This window comes from Cyprinus carpio, chromosome B17 (assembly GCF_018340385.1).
Source record: "Cyprinus carpio isolate SPL01 chromosome B17, ASM1834038v1, whole genome shotgun sequence".
Classification (NCBI taxonomy): domain Eukaryota; kingdom Metazoa; phylum Chordata; class Actinopteri; order Cypriniformes; family Cyprinidae; genus Cyprinus; species Cyprinus carpio.
The window spans coordinates 22,764,975-22,784,186 of record NC_056613.1 but is presented as its reverse complement, the minus strand read 5'-3'; the positions used below and the strand labels follow the sequence as shown (position 1 = coordinate 22,784,186).

At 37.3% G+C, this 19,212-nt stretch overlaps 1 protein-coding gene across 4 annotated transcripts in view; it reads right to left on the bottom strand.

The window, feature by feature from the left end:
- Nucleotides 1-18,740, bottom strand: part of LOC109059766 (intraflagellar transport protein 43 homolog) — a 36,105-nt gene extending 17,365 nt beyond the window's left edge. For 3 of the 4 annotated variants that reach the window (XM_042742853.1, XM_042742854.1, XM_042742855.1), the window contains exons 1-2: nt 18,613-18,740; nt 17,965-18,066 (exon numbers count right to left, since the gene is read on the bottom strand). In XM_042742853.1, coding sequence (XP_042598787.1) covers nt 17,965-18,066; nt 18,613-18,657 — 147 coding nt within the window. In that variant the 5' untranslated portion in view covers nt 18,658-18,740. The remainder of the gene's footprint in view (nt 1-17,964; nt 18,067-18,612) is intronic. The other variant, XM_042742856.1, reaches the window with a different exon arrangement.
- Nucleotides 18,741-19,212: the final 472 nt, after the last annotated feature.

Sequence of the window (19,212 nt, the reverse complement as noted above, 5' to 3'; positions counted from 1 at the left end):
AGAATAAAAAGGCCTCTGACAAAGACTCTCTTTAAATTATTTTAACACATCTTTAATTCTGAGAACTGTTCATGATAACAATATTAATATTAATAATAACAACAAACATAAAAAATTGCTGGGAGCATCCATCAGCAGCATTCTGTAAACTAAGTAAAACTTGCATCCATCAGCAGCATCCTTTAAACAAAGTAAAACTTAAAGCAAATTTAAACAGCGACAAATTAACAAATAATGGAAAATAAATGTAATCTCTCTCTCTCTCTCTATATATATATATATGTGTGTGTGTGTGTGTGTGTGTGTGTGTGTGTGTTATATTTAGCATTTTATTTTTCAACCCAGAATTGCATTAAAATCACACACAACCCATATTGTAATAGTGTTTTTTTTATTTTTGATGTGTAAAATGTTTGTTTGACTGTTTATCACGGCGATACAAACTAGGAAGTATACAGGACAGCGTCATCCAGAAACGTGCAATGTGAGATTATTGACAATTTACGTTATTAGTATAGGGTTATTAGCAGGGTGCGATTTGTGAAATAAACAGAGGGGGGGATGCTTTTGAAAAATTTTATGAAATGTTTTTAATACGACGGATATTGTATTTAGTGTGATCTCAGTTTAATAAAAACATTGTAAGCCTACGTTAGGCCTATTAATTGTAATGATTTAATGTCCACGGTTATTCAAACAACAAATTACATCGAGAAAGTGAGCAAAGAACACAACGGAGCTTTTTGAAACTCCGAATCAGTTAAACCATTGCGTCGCAAAATGATTCACTGTTTCGATGCGCTTCAATCGGATCGCGTATCGCGAATCATTTTGATTCAGATCTGGACGTCAGAGCGGGTTTGCATGATGTTTTTATTCCCCACCGGGAATAAAAGTTATTCAGCAGAGGCAGGGATGCATAGACCAGAAGGGGGGAAATCCCCCCCCATCCCCCCCCGGCAAATCGCATGCCCGGCTAATGGTTATTAGTCAAATGAGAGAGCGCAGCCGCGGAGATAACTAAATCAGGAATAGGGAGCTCGCGTCGCGTCAGGGCGTCAGAGCTCGCGCTTGATGCCCTTTCAGCTCTTCAAAATTGCATAATGTTAATTCTGAATCTGTATGATAAATTATTTTGCAATCATGTTAGAATAAAGCAATATTTCTCCAAATATGCACATTTTTTTTGACTAAGAGCCCTAACGGAACGGACGCTGTTCAGTGAAGCTATGTGAACAACACAAAAGAAAACAAACCGCAGCAGACGTGAGTGAATTCATTCGTGTTGATAATCTATTCACAATATAACGTTAAGTTGGCCGAATGGTGAGAGAAGTAGGTTTTAGTTTCACTATCTCAGCACTGATGTGATGATCCGTTAAAGCATATCACTGCAATGACGGACATTGACCGGGAATTCACAGTATAATAACTGAACGGGGCTTGTCATCATAAATCGATTATATTTAGGTGTTTTGCAACTTCAGTGTAGTGATTTATTGCAACTTCAGGAACGTTTACTGCATTCTTACCTTCGAGAGATAACTTATTGACGTGTGATGATGATCACTGAAGCAGCTCCTGTGCTTTCGGTGTGAGAGCGGTATTTTTTCCAGCCGCGCCAGCCGTATTGATTGGCCAGGCTCGTGACTCCCAACAAATCAGACGGACGATGGGCGGGGCTTAGTCTAGGCCACAGAGCGGTGCGCTCTGACTGAGGTGGCTGGATCAGTGCCAGATCGCGCATTTCAAAATAAAATGGTTTTATCGGCAAATCGGTTTTGAAAATGGCCGATGCCGATAACAATAAAAATGCTTAAAATCGGCGCCGATAATCGGTCGACCCCTACTTAAAGGGGTCATATGATGCTGGTAAAAAGAACATTATTTTGTGTATTTGGTGTAATAAAATGGGTTTATGCAATTTAAGGTTCAGAAAACACATTATTTTCCACATACTGTACATTATTGTTTTTCCTGTTTGCCCCGCCTTCTGAAACGCATCGATTTATACAAAGCTCATCGTTCTGAAAAGCGAGGTGTGCTTTGATTGGCCAGCTATACAGTGCGTTGTGATTGGCCGAATGCATCAAGCGTGTGACGGAAATGTTATGCCCATTAACATACTGTGATGCCCTGTCCGGCCAGAGCAACGAGACATAAACATAAAACCCATTATAAACGTAATGTAAACATGATTTCTAGTCGTGTATTTTTTTGGAAAGCAAAAACAAAGTAGTTTCGCTTTCTCAACGAAACAGCGTCACAGATCTTGAGTGAGCAGAGGCGGGGGGGCTTGAAAATGGCCCGGCCGGTGGATTCAACGAAGGAGCTTACGGCAACCACATGTGACGACTCCTGGCTGGAAAGCCGATCCGGCGATCCACAGTGCTAAGTTGATGTATTGCCTCAGCCACCAGCACGGATCAGTTCCAGGCATGACAAAGCAGATATGGTCCTCTTTTGGAAGGCCAAACAAAGTAGTTTCGCTTTCACAGTGAAACACACAGCGTCTATACGACATGATGGTGGTGGCAACAACAATACTACAACGAGAATAAAATGTACGCCTTCTTTCTTTGCGTGAACATCTAGGCAGTGTTATGCAAATCTTCCCACATAGTGATGTAGAGATGTGGGGGCGTGTTAGAACGAGCCGTCTTGGGGGGTGTGGATGCGTCTTAACTTTGATAAAGAATATCTCTTTGGATTTGAGACTTTAGTCTTTGCAACTTTACATATCTTCTTCATGCACCAAGAGCTTGTAACACTCCAAAGAGAAAGGAAAATTTGTAATTGCATCATATGACCCCTTTAATAAAAGGTGATAATGCATATCAGAGCAAAAATAAAGCAATGAGGTCAAAATAACTGCCTGTAGAGCTCAGAAACAGGTTTGTGTCAAGCCACACATCTGTGAAAGAGTTCAGAAAAAATTCTGCTTCATTAAGGGGTCACAGAAGCATGTAGTCCCTGTTACCCTTAAAGAGCAGGTCATATGGTTTTTTAAAGTGTCCAAATATTGTGCTGGAGTACCTTACATCGGGTTTAAATGCATCTAAAATCAGAAAACATTATAATTTTCTCAGAATATACATTTAATTTTAGAGTCATTTGCCAATGATTTCGAAACGATTCATTCCAAGCAAGTTCAGAGCAAACCCCTCCCTTCCTCAAGCCTACTCTGCTCTGATTGGTCAGCTGGCCAAGCCTGTTGTGATTGGCACAGAGAGGAGTCCTTGAGCCAGTTAGCCAGTGCTACCATTGACAAAGCACCTTTACATAAAACAATAATATAGTGCTCCAACCCCTTATAATAATGACATAAAATACAAAAACACTTATGCAAGCGAGTCGTGCCCACAGCTAAAGTTTAGCTGCTAAACTGTGAACATTTAAAACAATAATGGTGGATATGTTAGCTGAGTGCTAATGTGACTAACTGATGAAACAATACAGATTGTAAACCAAAATATGTCTACTGTAATGCTTGAAGAACGAGAGACAAAAGACGCTCTGTCTTAACTTTTAATCAGAACACAGTTGTATCACAGAAGCACCAGCCAATAACTTGCTCGTCTCTCCCGCATTAACCCTATAACTGCCGGTGCAGCTCAGTAAACAGCAATTTCACTATGATTATAAAATATGTGTGCTACACTACATTCTTTATTATTAAACAAATTAATGAGAACAACATCAGTCTACAATAATTGACACATTCTTAGGTTCACAGCAAATTATCAGAACTACTTCAGTAAGACATTAATATCGTGCTTTACCTGGAAACCTAAAATAAATCACATACTGGCACAAAAACTTGATATTTTGAGCACTCAATTGAAAATGTACATATAACGTATCAATCGTACTTACAGGTTGTGGTTCGGAGACGCTTGTTGGTCCAAATAAAGAAGATTAGAAGCCAACAAAGATAAAAAGCCAAGATTAGAGAAGCAGTCCTTGGTAAAATGGCAAGCACACAACAAAAGGTTTGAATTGTATTTCTGTGGTATCCTTGGCTTGAACACAGCATCTTCTCAACATGATGTAAACACTTTGGAAGTGTTTGTGAGAGACAAAATCTTTATTTATCTTGCACTTTTTTGATTAACAACTTTGCAGATTTTTTTTCATTTAAGGAAAGCTATGTTATAAACTGCAAAAATAGATATTTTTCAAAAACCCATATGACCTGCTCTTTAATGGAAGAAGTTTGAAACAACCAGGACTCTTCCTAGAGCTGGCCTGATGATGGAGAAGGGCTTTGGTTAGTGTGGTGACCAAAAACCTGATGGTCACTCTAGTTGAGCACCATGATCATATGTTGAGATAGAAATATACAGAAGGACAAACATCACTGCAACACTCCACCAATCTGGGCTTTATGGCAGTGTGGGAAGACTCAATCCTCTCTTCAGTTAAGACACATGAAAACACACAAAAAAAAGCACCTAAAGGACCCCCAGACTGTGAGAAACAATATTATCTGGTCTGATGAACCTCAATTCTTAGCAGCATGTTTGAAGGAAACCAGCTCTGCTCATCACCTGCAGAGTACCATCTCAAAAGTAAAGTATGCTGGTAGCAGCCTCATGCTGTGGGGATGTTTTTCAGCAGCAGGGACTGAGGGACTCGTCAGAGTAAAAGAAAAGCTCAATGCACCAAAATATTAAGATAGCCCTAATGAAAACCTAGTCCAGAGCATTGAGAACCTCAGACTGGGCAGAAGGTTTGCCTTCTAAGAGGAAAATGACCCTAAACACACTACAAATGGAATGGGACTCTGAGGCAAGTCCTACCTGAGAATAGGGAGAAACGACTGCCAGCAGTGCCTGACAGAATGGTCTGTCAAGAAGAAAGACACAGGTTCACAGAGAGGGGAAAACTTACCGTGGAAGAATACACATATGGGATCGCCCGAAGGGAATCAAGCCATAAGTACACCTAGCCCAGGGGCTGACTGGAGACCCGGGCAAGCTAACATCAATACTGGGCCTGGTGTCAGACTGCTCCGCCCAGTCTGACTGTGGGGGATGTGGGAGGATACTCAACCAGGGTTCGCCGTCTGGAGAACTCTACTGGAGGAGGATTAAGGCACTGGCATCCCCGGGTGAGGGGGAATAGCGCAGCAAGCATGGCACCGGCCAGCTCTTCCCACCACTTACCTGTTACCTAACACACAGGGAGAAACCAGCTCAACGCGACTGTAAAATCTTGCAAAGTTATTCGGTGTCACCAGCCCGCAGCTCTACAGATGTCTGACAGAGAGGTCCCGTGCGCCAGCGCATAGGAGGAGGCAACACTCCGTGTGGAGTGAGCCCTTACCCCCAGGGAACATGGCTAGCCTTGGGATTGGTACACCAAGGTGATGGCATCCACTATCCAGTGGGACAACCTCTGCTTGGAGACAGCCTTCTCTTTCTGCTGACCTCCGAAACAGACAAAGAGCTGCTTAGAGCTTCTGAATCTCCATTTATGGTCCACGTATATGTGCAGTGCTCTTAAGGCCAATTCACACTGCACTGACAAGTGTCAACTGACTAGTCTGTCTGAGATTGTTGGATCAGTGTGTTACCTCGTTGGCATTTGTTGGTATTGCTTGGAGTTTGTTTTCACCCAACTGAACATGCCTTAACGCCATTTATTGGGTTGTGGAATGTCTGAGCAGTGTGAAATGATTTTCCAACAAACTACAACCATGGCCTCTTTCGATGTATTTGCCGTCTTTCAGGAGAATAATTACATGCAAAGACATTAATAACAGTAAAATTTTGATTGTGGCTACAGGATCATCCATTTCTTCCCCAGTCAGACTTCCCTGATGTTACACCATCTACACCGGACGCGAGCGGTGTGGCGTGATGCAACAAAATACAATGAGGTTCTATTTATTATAATCAGTGAAGTTGTCTACACTGGATGTGGTGCGATGGGACAACTGTTGCATCCGGTGTTGACACAGTGTTACTTGACTTTCTTGGACTCGGAGTTTGTTGGTGTTTGTTGGGGCAGTGTGAACATGGCAGTTATTTTTCATAAAATTCTAAATCCAACAGCCAACTTGAGCCAACTTGTTGTTGGTGTTTGTTGGCATTTGTGCGGTGTGAATTGGCCTTTACGGGACATCTTTTTTAGAGTACTTGGGACCGGCTGGAATACGGGAGGCACCACACTCCTGCAAGAAGCTCACTCTGGAAGACGCAGTAGGGCACCCATGGTGACGAGCAGACTGGGACACAGCCCGCGACGGAATGGTGGCAGGTTGGTCTGCTTCTGTGCTGCTGAGGACTGCTGGGCACAGTCCTCAACAGCAACGGCGAACAGGCCAGCCTGGGAGACAGGAGCGTCAAAAAAGCGTACTTTGACAACGTCTCATCTCGACCACGTTGAGCCAAAAACGACGTTCTTGGACCACTAACGTGGACATCGCCTCCCCGAGAGACTCTGCTGTGATTTTCATCGCCCAAGGGGCAAGGTCAGTCATCGAGTGCAGCTTCTGCATCAACCTCGGGTCGGTACTACCCCTCGTGGATTTTTTTTTTTTTTTTGAGTGTCCTGGCTTGATGGACCTGCACGATCACCATGGCAGAAGCTGTTTGGCCTGCCACACTATAAATTTTGGCAGCGAGAGCCACTGACAGCTTACAGGCTGGACATAAGACGAGGACAATTTCTCCAAGTGGCGGTGCACCTCAACCGCACTCTCCACCTGGGAAATGTCAATGTACCCCCTAGCCGCTCTGCCATCGAGGGTAGAGAGTAAGGTCCGATTCGGCGGCGGCGACAACACCCAATGCTGCGATCGACAACTAATCCTCCGGTGATGCACCGAATGAAATGCTGGGACCATCACGAGCCGAAATCTGAAATCTGAATCAGTGGATGCACCTGTCGCCTATTTATACCCGTGTGCATGGGGAGTGGCTCAGGTATGCAAAATCCATTAGCCAAATTATATGGCGTTTTCTCTTTTCAAGTAAACCCCCTATGTCATCACAACATAACTCATAGTGACCAACAGGTAGGGAACTGAAGTATTCTTTGGGCTTTACATGTAGTAATGTTGTAAATAATGTTCAGTTTCTTGCACAGACCAATCTTTCTGCTTCATAAGACCTCAATATCAGCAGGAGCAACAATATATGTTGCCTGCATGCTTTGTTAGCTCAAGTTAGCCACTGACTTTCATTTTATATACTACCAAGGACCACGGTTTCAGCTAAAAATCTTCTTTACTGTTCTATTGAAGTAAACTATACATAAATTTCCTCTAATCCTAAAACACAACACATTGCAATACATAATTCTAAATACAGCTAAAACACCTATGAAAAATCAATGTGAAAAAGTCCTTCATATTAACAGTACATTGTGCCCTATTTTACATACTTCATTGCTTGTAATTTACATTTACATTTAGTCATTTTGCAGACGCTTTTATCCAAAGCAACTTACAATTGGGGGATACATAAAGCGATTCTTCTTAAAGAGGCAAACAGACACAGGAAGTGCTTGTAATACCAAGTTTAAGACATTGTTCAAGTTCAAGCTAGAAAGAGACGGAATAAATAGAGAGAAAGACAATTGTTTTTTTTTATGATGATGAAATCAAGTAGCTTTGGAAGAGATGAGTTTTCAGCTGTCGTTTGAAAATTGTCAGGGATTCCGCATTCAGGATAGGGGTAGGAAGATCATTCCACCAGCCAGGAATGGTGAACGAGAATGTTCTGGAAAGTGATTTTGACCCTTTCTGTGATGGTACCACGAGGCGTTGCTCACTTGCGGATCTCAAACTTCTGGAGGGGATGTAGATTCGTAGTAGTGAGTGTTAGTAGGCGGGTGCTGAGCCTGTGGCTGTTCTATACGCAAGCATCAATGTCTTGAACTTGATGTGAGCCGCAGCCGGTAGCCAGTGCAAGGAGATAAAGAGAGGTGTAACATGGGCTCTTTTGGGCTCATTGAAGAGCAATCGTGCCGCTGCATTCTGAATCATTTGTATCATTGTATCGTTGTATCACTGAATCATTTTTAGAGGTCTGATTGATTGTACTTGATGGATTGTGCTCGATGTAATACCTTAATATCTTCACATGTTTTAGTAGTATTTAGCAGATTAGGACTGAGCTGGGCAATAAAATAGTTACATTTTGAGAAGATACATTTTGAACAATCAGGTAGTTAAGATTTGCTATATAGTACATGCAAATATACTGTATGTATGTTGATAAGGTTAGACATACATTGGACGTATATACCCAACTTTATATAATAAGCTGTAATACAATATAGATAATATGATTAATATAGATAATGTAGTTACATTTTGTGACTAAATAAAATGAGTGTAGGACACTGGGAGAGCAATGAAGGGGTCTGAGTGGTATGTAAGTGTGGGAACTGCTCTGGCCATACATGACCCAAAATAGCTTCACAGGGGAAAAAACCCACCCATCTCCCTCTCATTCTTTCATTCTGAAAATAGTAAATTGGATTGCGGTGGCGGTTCTGTGAGCTTTAAAATGACAGAATTCCTCGGGGCACAACAAGGGTGGGCAACCCACAAATGCACTTGAAAAAAGACGTATTTCTCATTACCAAATTGGGTCTGCAAAATAAGCCAGAGGCCTGCAGGAATTCAGTTACTTTCAACATAAAAAAAGCACAGCAGAGCAAATATCCTTCCGTTCCTGGGTTCCTTCAGCAGGGCCATTTGTAAATTCTGATGTCAGAGATCAGAGACGGCTGCGGGGGGTTGGGATGCAGTGCATACTGCCTCAAATAAGATGCTTTGAGTGAACAAATCATTTTGTGCAACTCATGGAAAGCGGTTCACAGAGAGAACGAGAAAAGTGAATGATGACAGAAGAGTGTCCCATCATTTCACCTGAATAAAATCACATAAAAATCTCCTGTACTGAAGGCAGTGTTGGGTAGATCACTAACAAATTGTAGTCCATTACTGATTACAGATAACATGATGAAAAATGTAGTTAGTAATGTAATCTAGGTTACTCATTTTAGGTAATGTATTCTGACTAGTTTTAGATTACTTTTCATAAAACTTGTTTTAAACGTACTATTAAATGTACCATACTGATATAAAAAAGCAAAGAGAAAGAAAATGTATGCAATTTAATGTAAGAACTACAGTAAGTTTGAGTTGTGGCAAGACATGACGTTTTGTGTTTTTGACATTATAGGCATACAAATAAGAATGCATATGGAATAAAGAAAGCCACATGAAAAAATGACCGTCCACACCTTCTCATCACTAATGTTTCACTGTGTCTTTAGTAAAACCTGACAGGTTTTTTTTGTTAATGCTAAAAGGGTATTGTGCTGCCACAAGCTGTAAGTAAAGCTGGCACTTAGTGTCTTGTTATTAGGGGCCAATGGCACCGATTGTACTCATTAGTTTTACTCATGTTTATGATAATAACTTTTGAACTGTAAACTCAGCTCCATGCCCTGAAAGTACTCAAAACGTCTGGGGCAAGTGCCACCTGGTGGTCATAAATGATAATCAAATATAAAAAAATGCTATCAGCTTTTGATGATTTTTGGCTGGTCATAGATTCCTCGGATCATGCCGAGAACATTGAAATCAATTATGCCATAATCAGCCGAACGTCCCATCCTTCAGTTTGTTTTTCTTTGAAAATCTTCTGAAAATCTTTTCGAACTCCTCTTAGATCTTTGGTCTGATTTTCATCAAATTTTACTCAGATTATCTGACTATGAGACATCAGAATATTAGACTATGCTGACAAAAAGTTACCAAAAGCTTTTTGACAGACCAAACCATTGTCGAATAACGCATCAATGAAATTGCTGGCGTGATGCCAAGCTGATATTGAGTCACACTGACCACACCATAACAATGTGATAACGGTGCGTCATGGTACAATCGTGAACGCAGGTCGAAGACTGACATGAAAGAGAATAAATTGTTGAATCAATAAACTGTTGAATCAACAAAGTCATTAATTTTGGTTTCTTTCACACAACAAGTATTCTCATAGCTTCATATAATTAAGGTTGAACCACATGGACTACTTTTAACAATGTCCTTACTACCTTTCTGGGCCTTGAACATGGTAGTTCTGTTGCTGTCTACAGAGGGTCTATATTTCTATTTAAATGTATAGATTACTATGATGCATACATCTAATAATATTAGAAAAATGTGTCCTTATAAAGGAAAAATATTGCCCCTGAAATTCAGTTAAAGGTGGTACATATCGCTCCTTAACTAAAAATTCTGTAAAATTATTGTCTAGAAATCACAAAAGGCTCATGAGGCTGCAAACCAAGTGCCGCAGGCAAGTGCCATGCTGATATAGAGCGATATCAAACGACTACGAGTGTGATACTGCATTTATACAACAGCAAGTGTGTAAATAAATAAGAAACAACCACAAAGGGTCTTAAAGGTGTCATGACATGGGTTTTTTTATTTCATTATTATGGTCCCCTAGGTGCAATTATAGTATTACTATAGTTTTTTAAAAAAAAAAACTTTTAAAATGTAGTGAATTATGACATTTTCCCACCCTGTTTCTCATCCTTTGATTCAAACAGTCTGTTTTTGGGTTGTTTCCCCTTTAAGAGTTCAGTGTTAACGCCCGCTGTTATGATTGGCTAACGACAGCGCCTATGGATCAATTATTAACACCCCCAGCCAGAACATTTGCGGTTTGAGCGTAACTGTTTAGTAGCGGGTGATGCATTCGAAGCGATGGCTCTTGCAATGATAAAACCTTATATGTTTGAGCACATCTGCGTGGCATTGTAATTTTCCTGTACACAGACCCACTCGCTGTCCGTCGACTGAACACTTGTGAGGCGCGCGGCATGACAACGATACGAAATGAGCGTAGTTGTCTTGTGCTGGAGGCGGTCATATGCAAATGGTTGGAACGTCACTTCGCACCGTGACGTCACTTCTTACCGTGGATCCAGAACGAGCTGTATTTTGAGCTTGATTAAATAAATGGCTCGTTTATAATGGGGAGGACGTCTTAAGCTATGAAACTTGCAGGATGTTTTAATGGTACAAAGACCTCTTATATTCCAAAAGATCAAGGCACATTTGGTTTCTCATTTCATGACCCCTTTAAAAACTTGTATGCAGAACTATGTCCTTCTGCCATGGACTCAAATCTCAGTTTGATAGTTTAACAGCTGAGCCCAAGCTTCCATTAATAATTCAAAAACGTCACCTTAGAACTAGTTATGAAGGAACATTGAGTTGCTTCATTGAAAGTATCACTGTATTAAAAGTTCACTGAATTATGTACAGTAGAGTAGAGTATTATGAGAGAGAGACTGACTGAGCGAGTGTGATCGCCTTCATCTGATACAGCATTCATTCTTCAGCTCAATCTCATATTCACAATATAACATTAGTTTGAATTTCCGCGAGGAAAGCGATATCTTTGTCGTACTATGGTGGCCGAGAGCCCAGCGTACTGCAAATGCAGTGTCTCCCCTAGGTTTACGGCTTTAAAATAATTCAATGTTATTAATCAAAAAGCATCTAATTAATTAAAATAATGAAACTTAAACAATTTAACATCAATTTATTAAAAGTTTAACAAACATTACATGTTTAGGGCCCTATGAAATGTTTTATTTTTTTCAACCTTATGTTTTATTGCTACCAAATTTTTAGCATTGCTACCAAGTTTGTAGTCATGTCTAATTATTTAAAGCATAAGGTTTGGTTTAATTTATTATTAAAATGTTTTATTTATTTTTTTTATGGGATTTTGTTTTTTTTGTATTTACATTTTTTAAGGCATAAAACATTCATTTAATCTATCTTTTAAGTAACGAAAATTAAACAGATTTTATTTTTCTTTGGAAAATAAAGGTCATTTAATATTACAATTAAAACATTGAAGAAATACTATATGATTATTCCTTAAAATTTCTTCTATGCACAATCTGACTTTGCTGCAGCCTGGAATTGAACTGCTGGTTTCGTCTGGTCAGAGGAGAACTGGCCCCCGACTGAGCCTGGTTTCTCCCAAGGTTTTTTTCTCCATTCTGTCACCGATGACTTTTTGGTTCCTTGCCGCTGTTGTTTCTGGCTTGCTTAGTTGGGGACACTTCATTTACAGCGATATCGTTGACTTGATTGCAAATTATTGCACAGATACTATTTAAAACTGAACTGAGCTGCATGATGACATCACTGAATTCAATGATGAACTGCCTTTAACTGTCATTTTGCATTATTAACACACTGTTTTCCTAATTAATGTTGTTCAGTTGCTTTGATACAATCTGTTTTATTTAAAGCGCTATATAAATAAAGGTGACTTGACTTAAAAATAGTATTTTAATAATTTTACTAGTAACTTAGTAGTAGCCTATTACATGCATTCTACTGAACAAAAGTAGCCTAATATTTCTACCACAATGTCTTCAAGTTACACCAAACTTTTATTTTGACGGGTTGCCGTGAATACCTTTAAATTTCTGTGTGTATATGATATGAGGATAGTTTTACTCAAATGAAACGGTCAAATGCTCATGAAGTGAGTCTCAGAGCAGTTCTAGAGATGTTGTTCACGTATTTATGTCCTCATTTAGTGAGACAACAGACGCCAAAATCACCGCAAGCGCGTGTGTGTGCGCGCGCATCGGGGAACTCCGCTGTGCGTGGTACAGAGAGCGCGACCATAACAAAGAGACCACTGAACTATAATAATGCCATGCCATCGTGTACATAAGATAAATAGAATAAGGATTGTTTACTGACGTTTTAAATCCGTTTTATTTTTTCCCAACGTTGTTTTTATTTTTTCCCAACATCCATTTTTTCCGTTTTAATTTTTCTGGATCCCGTTTTTTTCTGTTTGAAGTTTAACAAATATTTCATGTTTAGGGCCCTATAAAATATTTAATTTTTTTCATCACTATGTTTTATTGTTACCTAATTCTGTGTTTTAGCATGTCTAATTATTTAAATGCATAAAAACAACTTAATTTTTTCAATTTATTCTTAAAATAGCCTTATGATTTTTTTTTTCTCAGAAATTCTGATGTGTATTTACATTTTTCTGGTTATCAAATGAAGGCATAAAACGTTAATTTAATTTATCATGATTTTATTGAAAATTAAGCTAACTTAATTTTTTGGTAAACAAAGAGAATTTACAATTAAAATTTAAACATGGAAAAAATGTTTTGTGATTATTCCTTTTAAAAAAATGTTTCTTTTTAGTAGTACAGTAGTAGTAGTAGTAGGCTATGTACATTCTGCAAAACAATATAAGTACATTTCTGGCAAATACTCGTCTTTAAATTAAACCGGACTTTTATTTTGACGGGTTGCCGTGAATACAGTTCTGTGTATGTGATATGACGCTAGTTTTACTCAAATCAAACGGTCAAATGCTCATGAAGTGACTCTCAGAGCAGTTCTGGAGATGTCATTCATGTTTTTAATCTTATATAATAGAAACATCATAATGTGATTATAATGGGAGTTGTTATGCGTGCGTCAATTTGTGAGTAATAAACAAAACCGTGCTTCTAGGCCATTCATTGACAGAGACAAGCAGAACATGCAGGATTCATATTTAAAATCACTTTTCTGGCTTAACATTTACAGATACTAGTCCATATCGCGATTTGATTTAAGTGTAATGACCTACTTTTGATTAATTCATTCCATATTTTCAAATTTTCCGTGACATTCCGCGTTAAACTCTAAATTCCATTTTTATGACTGGATTCCGTCCGCGTTTTCTGCATCGCGGAAATCATAGGGTCCTACTTATATAATAATATAATTGCAGGGGAAACACTGAAATGAGAAAAACATATGCAAACAGAAAAAGCACCAAAAAAATTAAGAAAACATCATCAATTTGACAACACGCATGCTGCAAATATACTCACAACACAACCAAATACAGAAACGCACTGCAAATATGCACAGACCACATCAGAAATATTCAAGGGAATTGCAACAAGCGATGAAAGGTGAGATTTTTGTTTATTTTAACATCCTGATCACTAAGCATATGGCATTTGTACAACTGTGATTATACAAATGGTAATCAATATGCCAAAAACCATGGTTACTATTAGAAAACCATGGTTAATTTGTGGTTTAACTATAGTAACCATGGTTTTTGGTTTTATTTGTAGCAAAACCAAGGTTAATTTTCATAAGGTTTCCTTTGTGGTCTGTGCTACTTGCAATGCTTTTCTGTATCTGTTTGTATTTTGAGTTTTTTTCAGCACGTGTTGTCAAACTAAGCTCTCTCAGCCACCACAGCTAAGGGATTCCCATGATAATGCTGTTCAATGCATTTGTAGCCTTACTGAAAAGAAAAATGATGTCCTTGTTTACAACCTTGTTTCAGTCCTTTTCAACATAAAAGTCTCGGAAACTGACTTATAAAAATATTCGAACAATGTAATTTAAATAACCATCGCTACTCAGCTGCTCTCAGTGCGTTCATGAGCGCTAAACTGACGCTCTGAAGCTCACATCTCCGAAAACCTTGAAACAACTTTTCAAATAGACATTATCTTTATTACCAAACTGCATACTTCAGATTCGAGGACCAGACAGAACTTTTGTGCATATGTTATTTAAATCAGTTTATACAAATAAATGATCGGTGATCAAAGAGTAAATAGAGCCAGTATTTAACATGAGGATCAATGTTGTGAAAATGTCTACAGGCAACACAGATCTCAGTGCTGGATGTAAGAACGTAAAGCATACATATTTAAAGAAGGAGCTAAATTAAACACTGACTGACTATCAAGACATGGAAAACAGGCCTGTCATGCTTCATGCCAGAAAAATGTATTTCATGTAGATGTGAGGTCACGGGGGACTTGAGAATCCTGGTTTTACATTGTAAAACGCAGCCTAATTTGGAAAGTTTACAGAAAAAAAAAAAAAAAAAAAAACATAGCTAGAATTCCGAGCAGAATTCACGTTCGGCTCTCAGCGCTCTTGGGGACAAACCAAAGATGGCATGCCACGGATGCCGATGCTCTGCAGTAACGCTGCAAGACCTCAGCAAGTATGCCTCAAACAATCCTTAGTTAACGTGTAAGGGAGAAAGTTCCCTGAGTGAGAGCTCCTTAAAATAGCACACACCAGAACAAACCAGCGCTCACAACATTAACACTGCCGTACTCGCCTTGAGAACAGGCTTCACACCGCATGCACGCTCAATTAGCCATGTGTTCAGACCTTGAAAACTGAGAATATACAGTACACGTCAAAAGTTTGGAAACATTACTATTTTTAATGTTTTTGAAAGAAGTCTCTTCTGCTCATCAAGCCTGCATTTGATCAAAAATACAGAAAAAAAATGTAATATTGTGAAATATTATTACAATTTAAAATAATTGTTTTTAAATTTATTATACTTTAAATTATCATTTATTTCTGTGATGCAAAGCTGAATTTTTAGGATCATTATCACATGATCCTTTAGAAATCATTCTAATATGATGATTCATTATCAAAGTTGGAAACAGTTCTGCTACTTAATATTTTTTCAGAACATGTGATACTTTTTTAGGATACTTTGATGAATAAAAAGTAAAAAAAAAAAAAAAAAAAAAAAAAAGAAGCTATGTTTTTTAAAATATAAATATTTTGTAGTAACAATATACACTACTGGTCAGTAATTTGGGGTCAGTAATTTTTTTTTTCTTTCTTTTTTTAAAATAAAATCTATACTTTTATTCAGCAAGGATGTGTTAAATTGATAAAAAGTGATAGTAAAGAAAATATATTATTAGAATATATATTATTAGAATTGTTTTGTTTTTTTTGAATAAATGCAGTTCTTTTTAACCTTTTATTCATCAAATATATTAGACAGCAGAACTGTTTCCAACACTCATAATAAATCTGAATATTAGAATGATTTCTAAATGATCATGTGATAGACTGGATGTTACATGTGACACTGAAGGCTGGAGTAATGATGCTGAAAATTCAGCTTTGCAGCTCAGGAATAAATTATTTTTTTAAAGTATATTCAAATAGAAAACTATTATTTTAAGTTGTAATAATATTTTACAATATTACTGTTTTTTTCTGTATTTTTTATCAAATAAATGCAGGCTTGATGAGCAGAAGAAACTTCTTTCAAAACATTAAAAATAGTAATGTTTCCAAACTTTTGACCTGTACTGTACATATGGGAAATTTGGCAAAAATATATCACAGGTTTTTTCAGGCATGCATTATGATATTTTTCAATGTTGATTTTAAGGTTATTTTACATGTTATTGAGCAGTACAACAAAAAACTGATTTTACTATTTAAAAACATACAGCCCTACATGGAAAGAAAAAAGAATGACAGACCATTGTGTTCAATAAACTCATGTCATGATTCGCTTTTATACACTGATCTCACAATACGATATTCTCACGATACTCTAAACAAAAAAAAGTCTAAATGGTAAGTTTTTTTTTATATATATTATAACTTGTAAGACGTGATAAACATTTACCAAATGTATCAGTCGTTAACTAAATTTAACCAGAATTACTGTTAGACACATATGCTTGCACTGGTTATGAATGTTATATTTTACTAAATAATGTAAGTTATTAATAATTAATATACACGGAGCTTGTGGATTTACTGTTGCTGTGTTTTTTGTGTTTGTGTGTCAATCAAGGTTTATATACAGTACAGGTCAAAAGTTTGGAAACATTACTCTTCTGCTCATCAAGCCTGCATTTATTTGATCAAAAATACAGAAAAAACAGTAATATTGTGAAATACTATTACAACTTAAAATAATAGTTTTCTATTTGAATATACTTTAAAAAAATAATTTATTCCTGTGATGCAAAGCTGAATTTTCAGCATCATTACTCCAGCCTTCAGTGTCACATGTAACATCCAGTCTATCACATGATCATTTAGAAATCATTCTAATATTCTGATTTATTATGAGTGTTGGAAACAGTTCTGCTGTCTAATATATTTGATGAATAAAAGGTTAAAAAGAACTGCATTTATTCAAAATAAAAAAAAATTCTAATAATATATATTCTAAATATATATTTTCTTTACTATCACTTTTTATCAATTTAACACATCCTTGCTGAATAAAAGTATTGATTTTATTTTAAAAAAAGAAAGAGAAAAAAAAATTACTGACCCCAAATTGCTGACCAGTAGTGTATATTGTTATTACAAAATATTTATATTTTTAAAAACATAGCTTCTTTTTTTTTTTTTTTACTTTTTTTTTTTTTTTTTTTTCTAAAAAAAAAGTATCACATGTTCTGAAAAAATATTAAGCAGCAGAACTGTTTCCAACTTTGATAATGAATCATCATATTAGAATGATTTTCTAAAGGATCATGTGATAATGATCCTAAAAATTCAGCTTTGCATCACAGAAATAAATGATAATTTAAAGTATAATAAATTTGTAAAAACAATTATTTTAAGTTGTAATAATAGTTTCACAATATTACATTTTTTTTTCTGTATTTTTGATCAAATAAATGCAGGCTTGATGAGCAGAAGAAACTTCTTTCAAAAACATTAAAAATAGTAATGTTTTCAAACTTTTGACCTGTACTGTATGTGAATAAAAGCCTAAATTACATGTCTAAGCTTTATTTTTAGGGTGAACTATCCATGATACATTTTGTTGCGATTTGTATTGCCAAATATTGGGACACAATATATTGTTATTCTACCTCCCTATTGTTCTTTCACACATGGAGCACATATTATTATTAATTATAAAGTGTCTCATGTGATAATCTGCTATATGAGAGACATCTTACTGCATGGACTGGTAAAGCAGACACGTATCAATTGCTGTTTATGTTCTGTTATTCACCACATTCATGACCCAGGGTCACCAGACTGTGTGAAGGGAAGGAAAGGCGTGTGACGGCCCGTGTTCTTGAGTTCAGATGCATCCCATCACTGACCTCCGCTGCGTTACTGACTGACGAAGATGATCTCCTCTGACGAGAGTCTTCAGCGCTCAGCATCTCAGCGGCCTGACGAGCTCTTCTGCCTGATCTGGCAACCTAACCAACATCATCATCATCATCATCATGGTTTAATTATTGTCATACTCCATCCCAGAATGCATTCCAATCACAAAATTGCACATATTTACATTACTGCAATGCAGAACAAGTATGATTTAAAAGTAATTTGTTGTACTACCTTTATATCTGATGTGAACATGCGAATATATTCATATTTAGTATCGTGTCATTGGATTTGAATGTTTATGAATGCACGTTCAGCGTGGTGCACGGGCGCGTGACTGTTGCTATGGCAACATGACGCGTCAGCTCTGTTTACACGCTACAGAAGAGCACACAAACAACTCTAGATCGTGTTATTTCTGTGTATTATATCTGAGTGACCTGTAGGACTATCTGATTCTGCGGGACATCAGCTGTTTAGCCCACACACAACACTCCTGAACTGCAGTTTCAGTCGCAGCGCGAAACAAACGCAAGCGCGAGGCTTTCCGCGAGCTGCTCCGTGTCTGCACATGTCTGACTGCTCACAGTGGTGCACGAATCTCCAAAACAAAACGGTTTAATAGGTATTCAACTCACATTTTTAGTAAATCCACCGTCTGCCAGCTGAAGACTGTCGTCCATTTCGGAGCCGCGTCCCGGAAGTGACGTCAAGCCACCGCCGAACCTCGTCACATCAAAGGCAAATTCCTAAGATCTGCTGAATGTTATGTAATTTATGTAATGTCATCCAATGTTGTACTTAACTGTTGAAGTTAATGGTTTATACTTGCAATAAAAAAAAAATAATAATCAAAGGCAAATTCCAAATAATAAAAAATAAATAAATAAATAAATCACAGGCAAATTCCATCAGTCGTACCCACATGTGTGATTTTCACGCAATAAATAAATAAATAAATAAATAAATAAAAATAAAAATTACTGCTGACTTTCAAAGCTTTAAAAAAATATATGTATGAAATAATAAATAAAAAATGTATAAAATAATAATTAAACGAGATATTCATGATTTGATCCATAGCTGGTCATTCTTTAGGTTATAATAAAAGGAAAAATACATGGACAAAACTAGAAATAAGGCTAATAAACAGCAAAAAGTACAATGTGCAATTTATGTACATGATATCATGGTTATATACCCACTGTTCTATAATCTATAACAGATTGATAGACAGA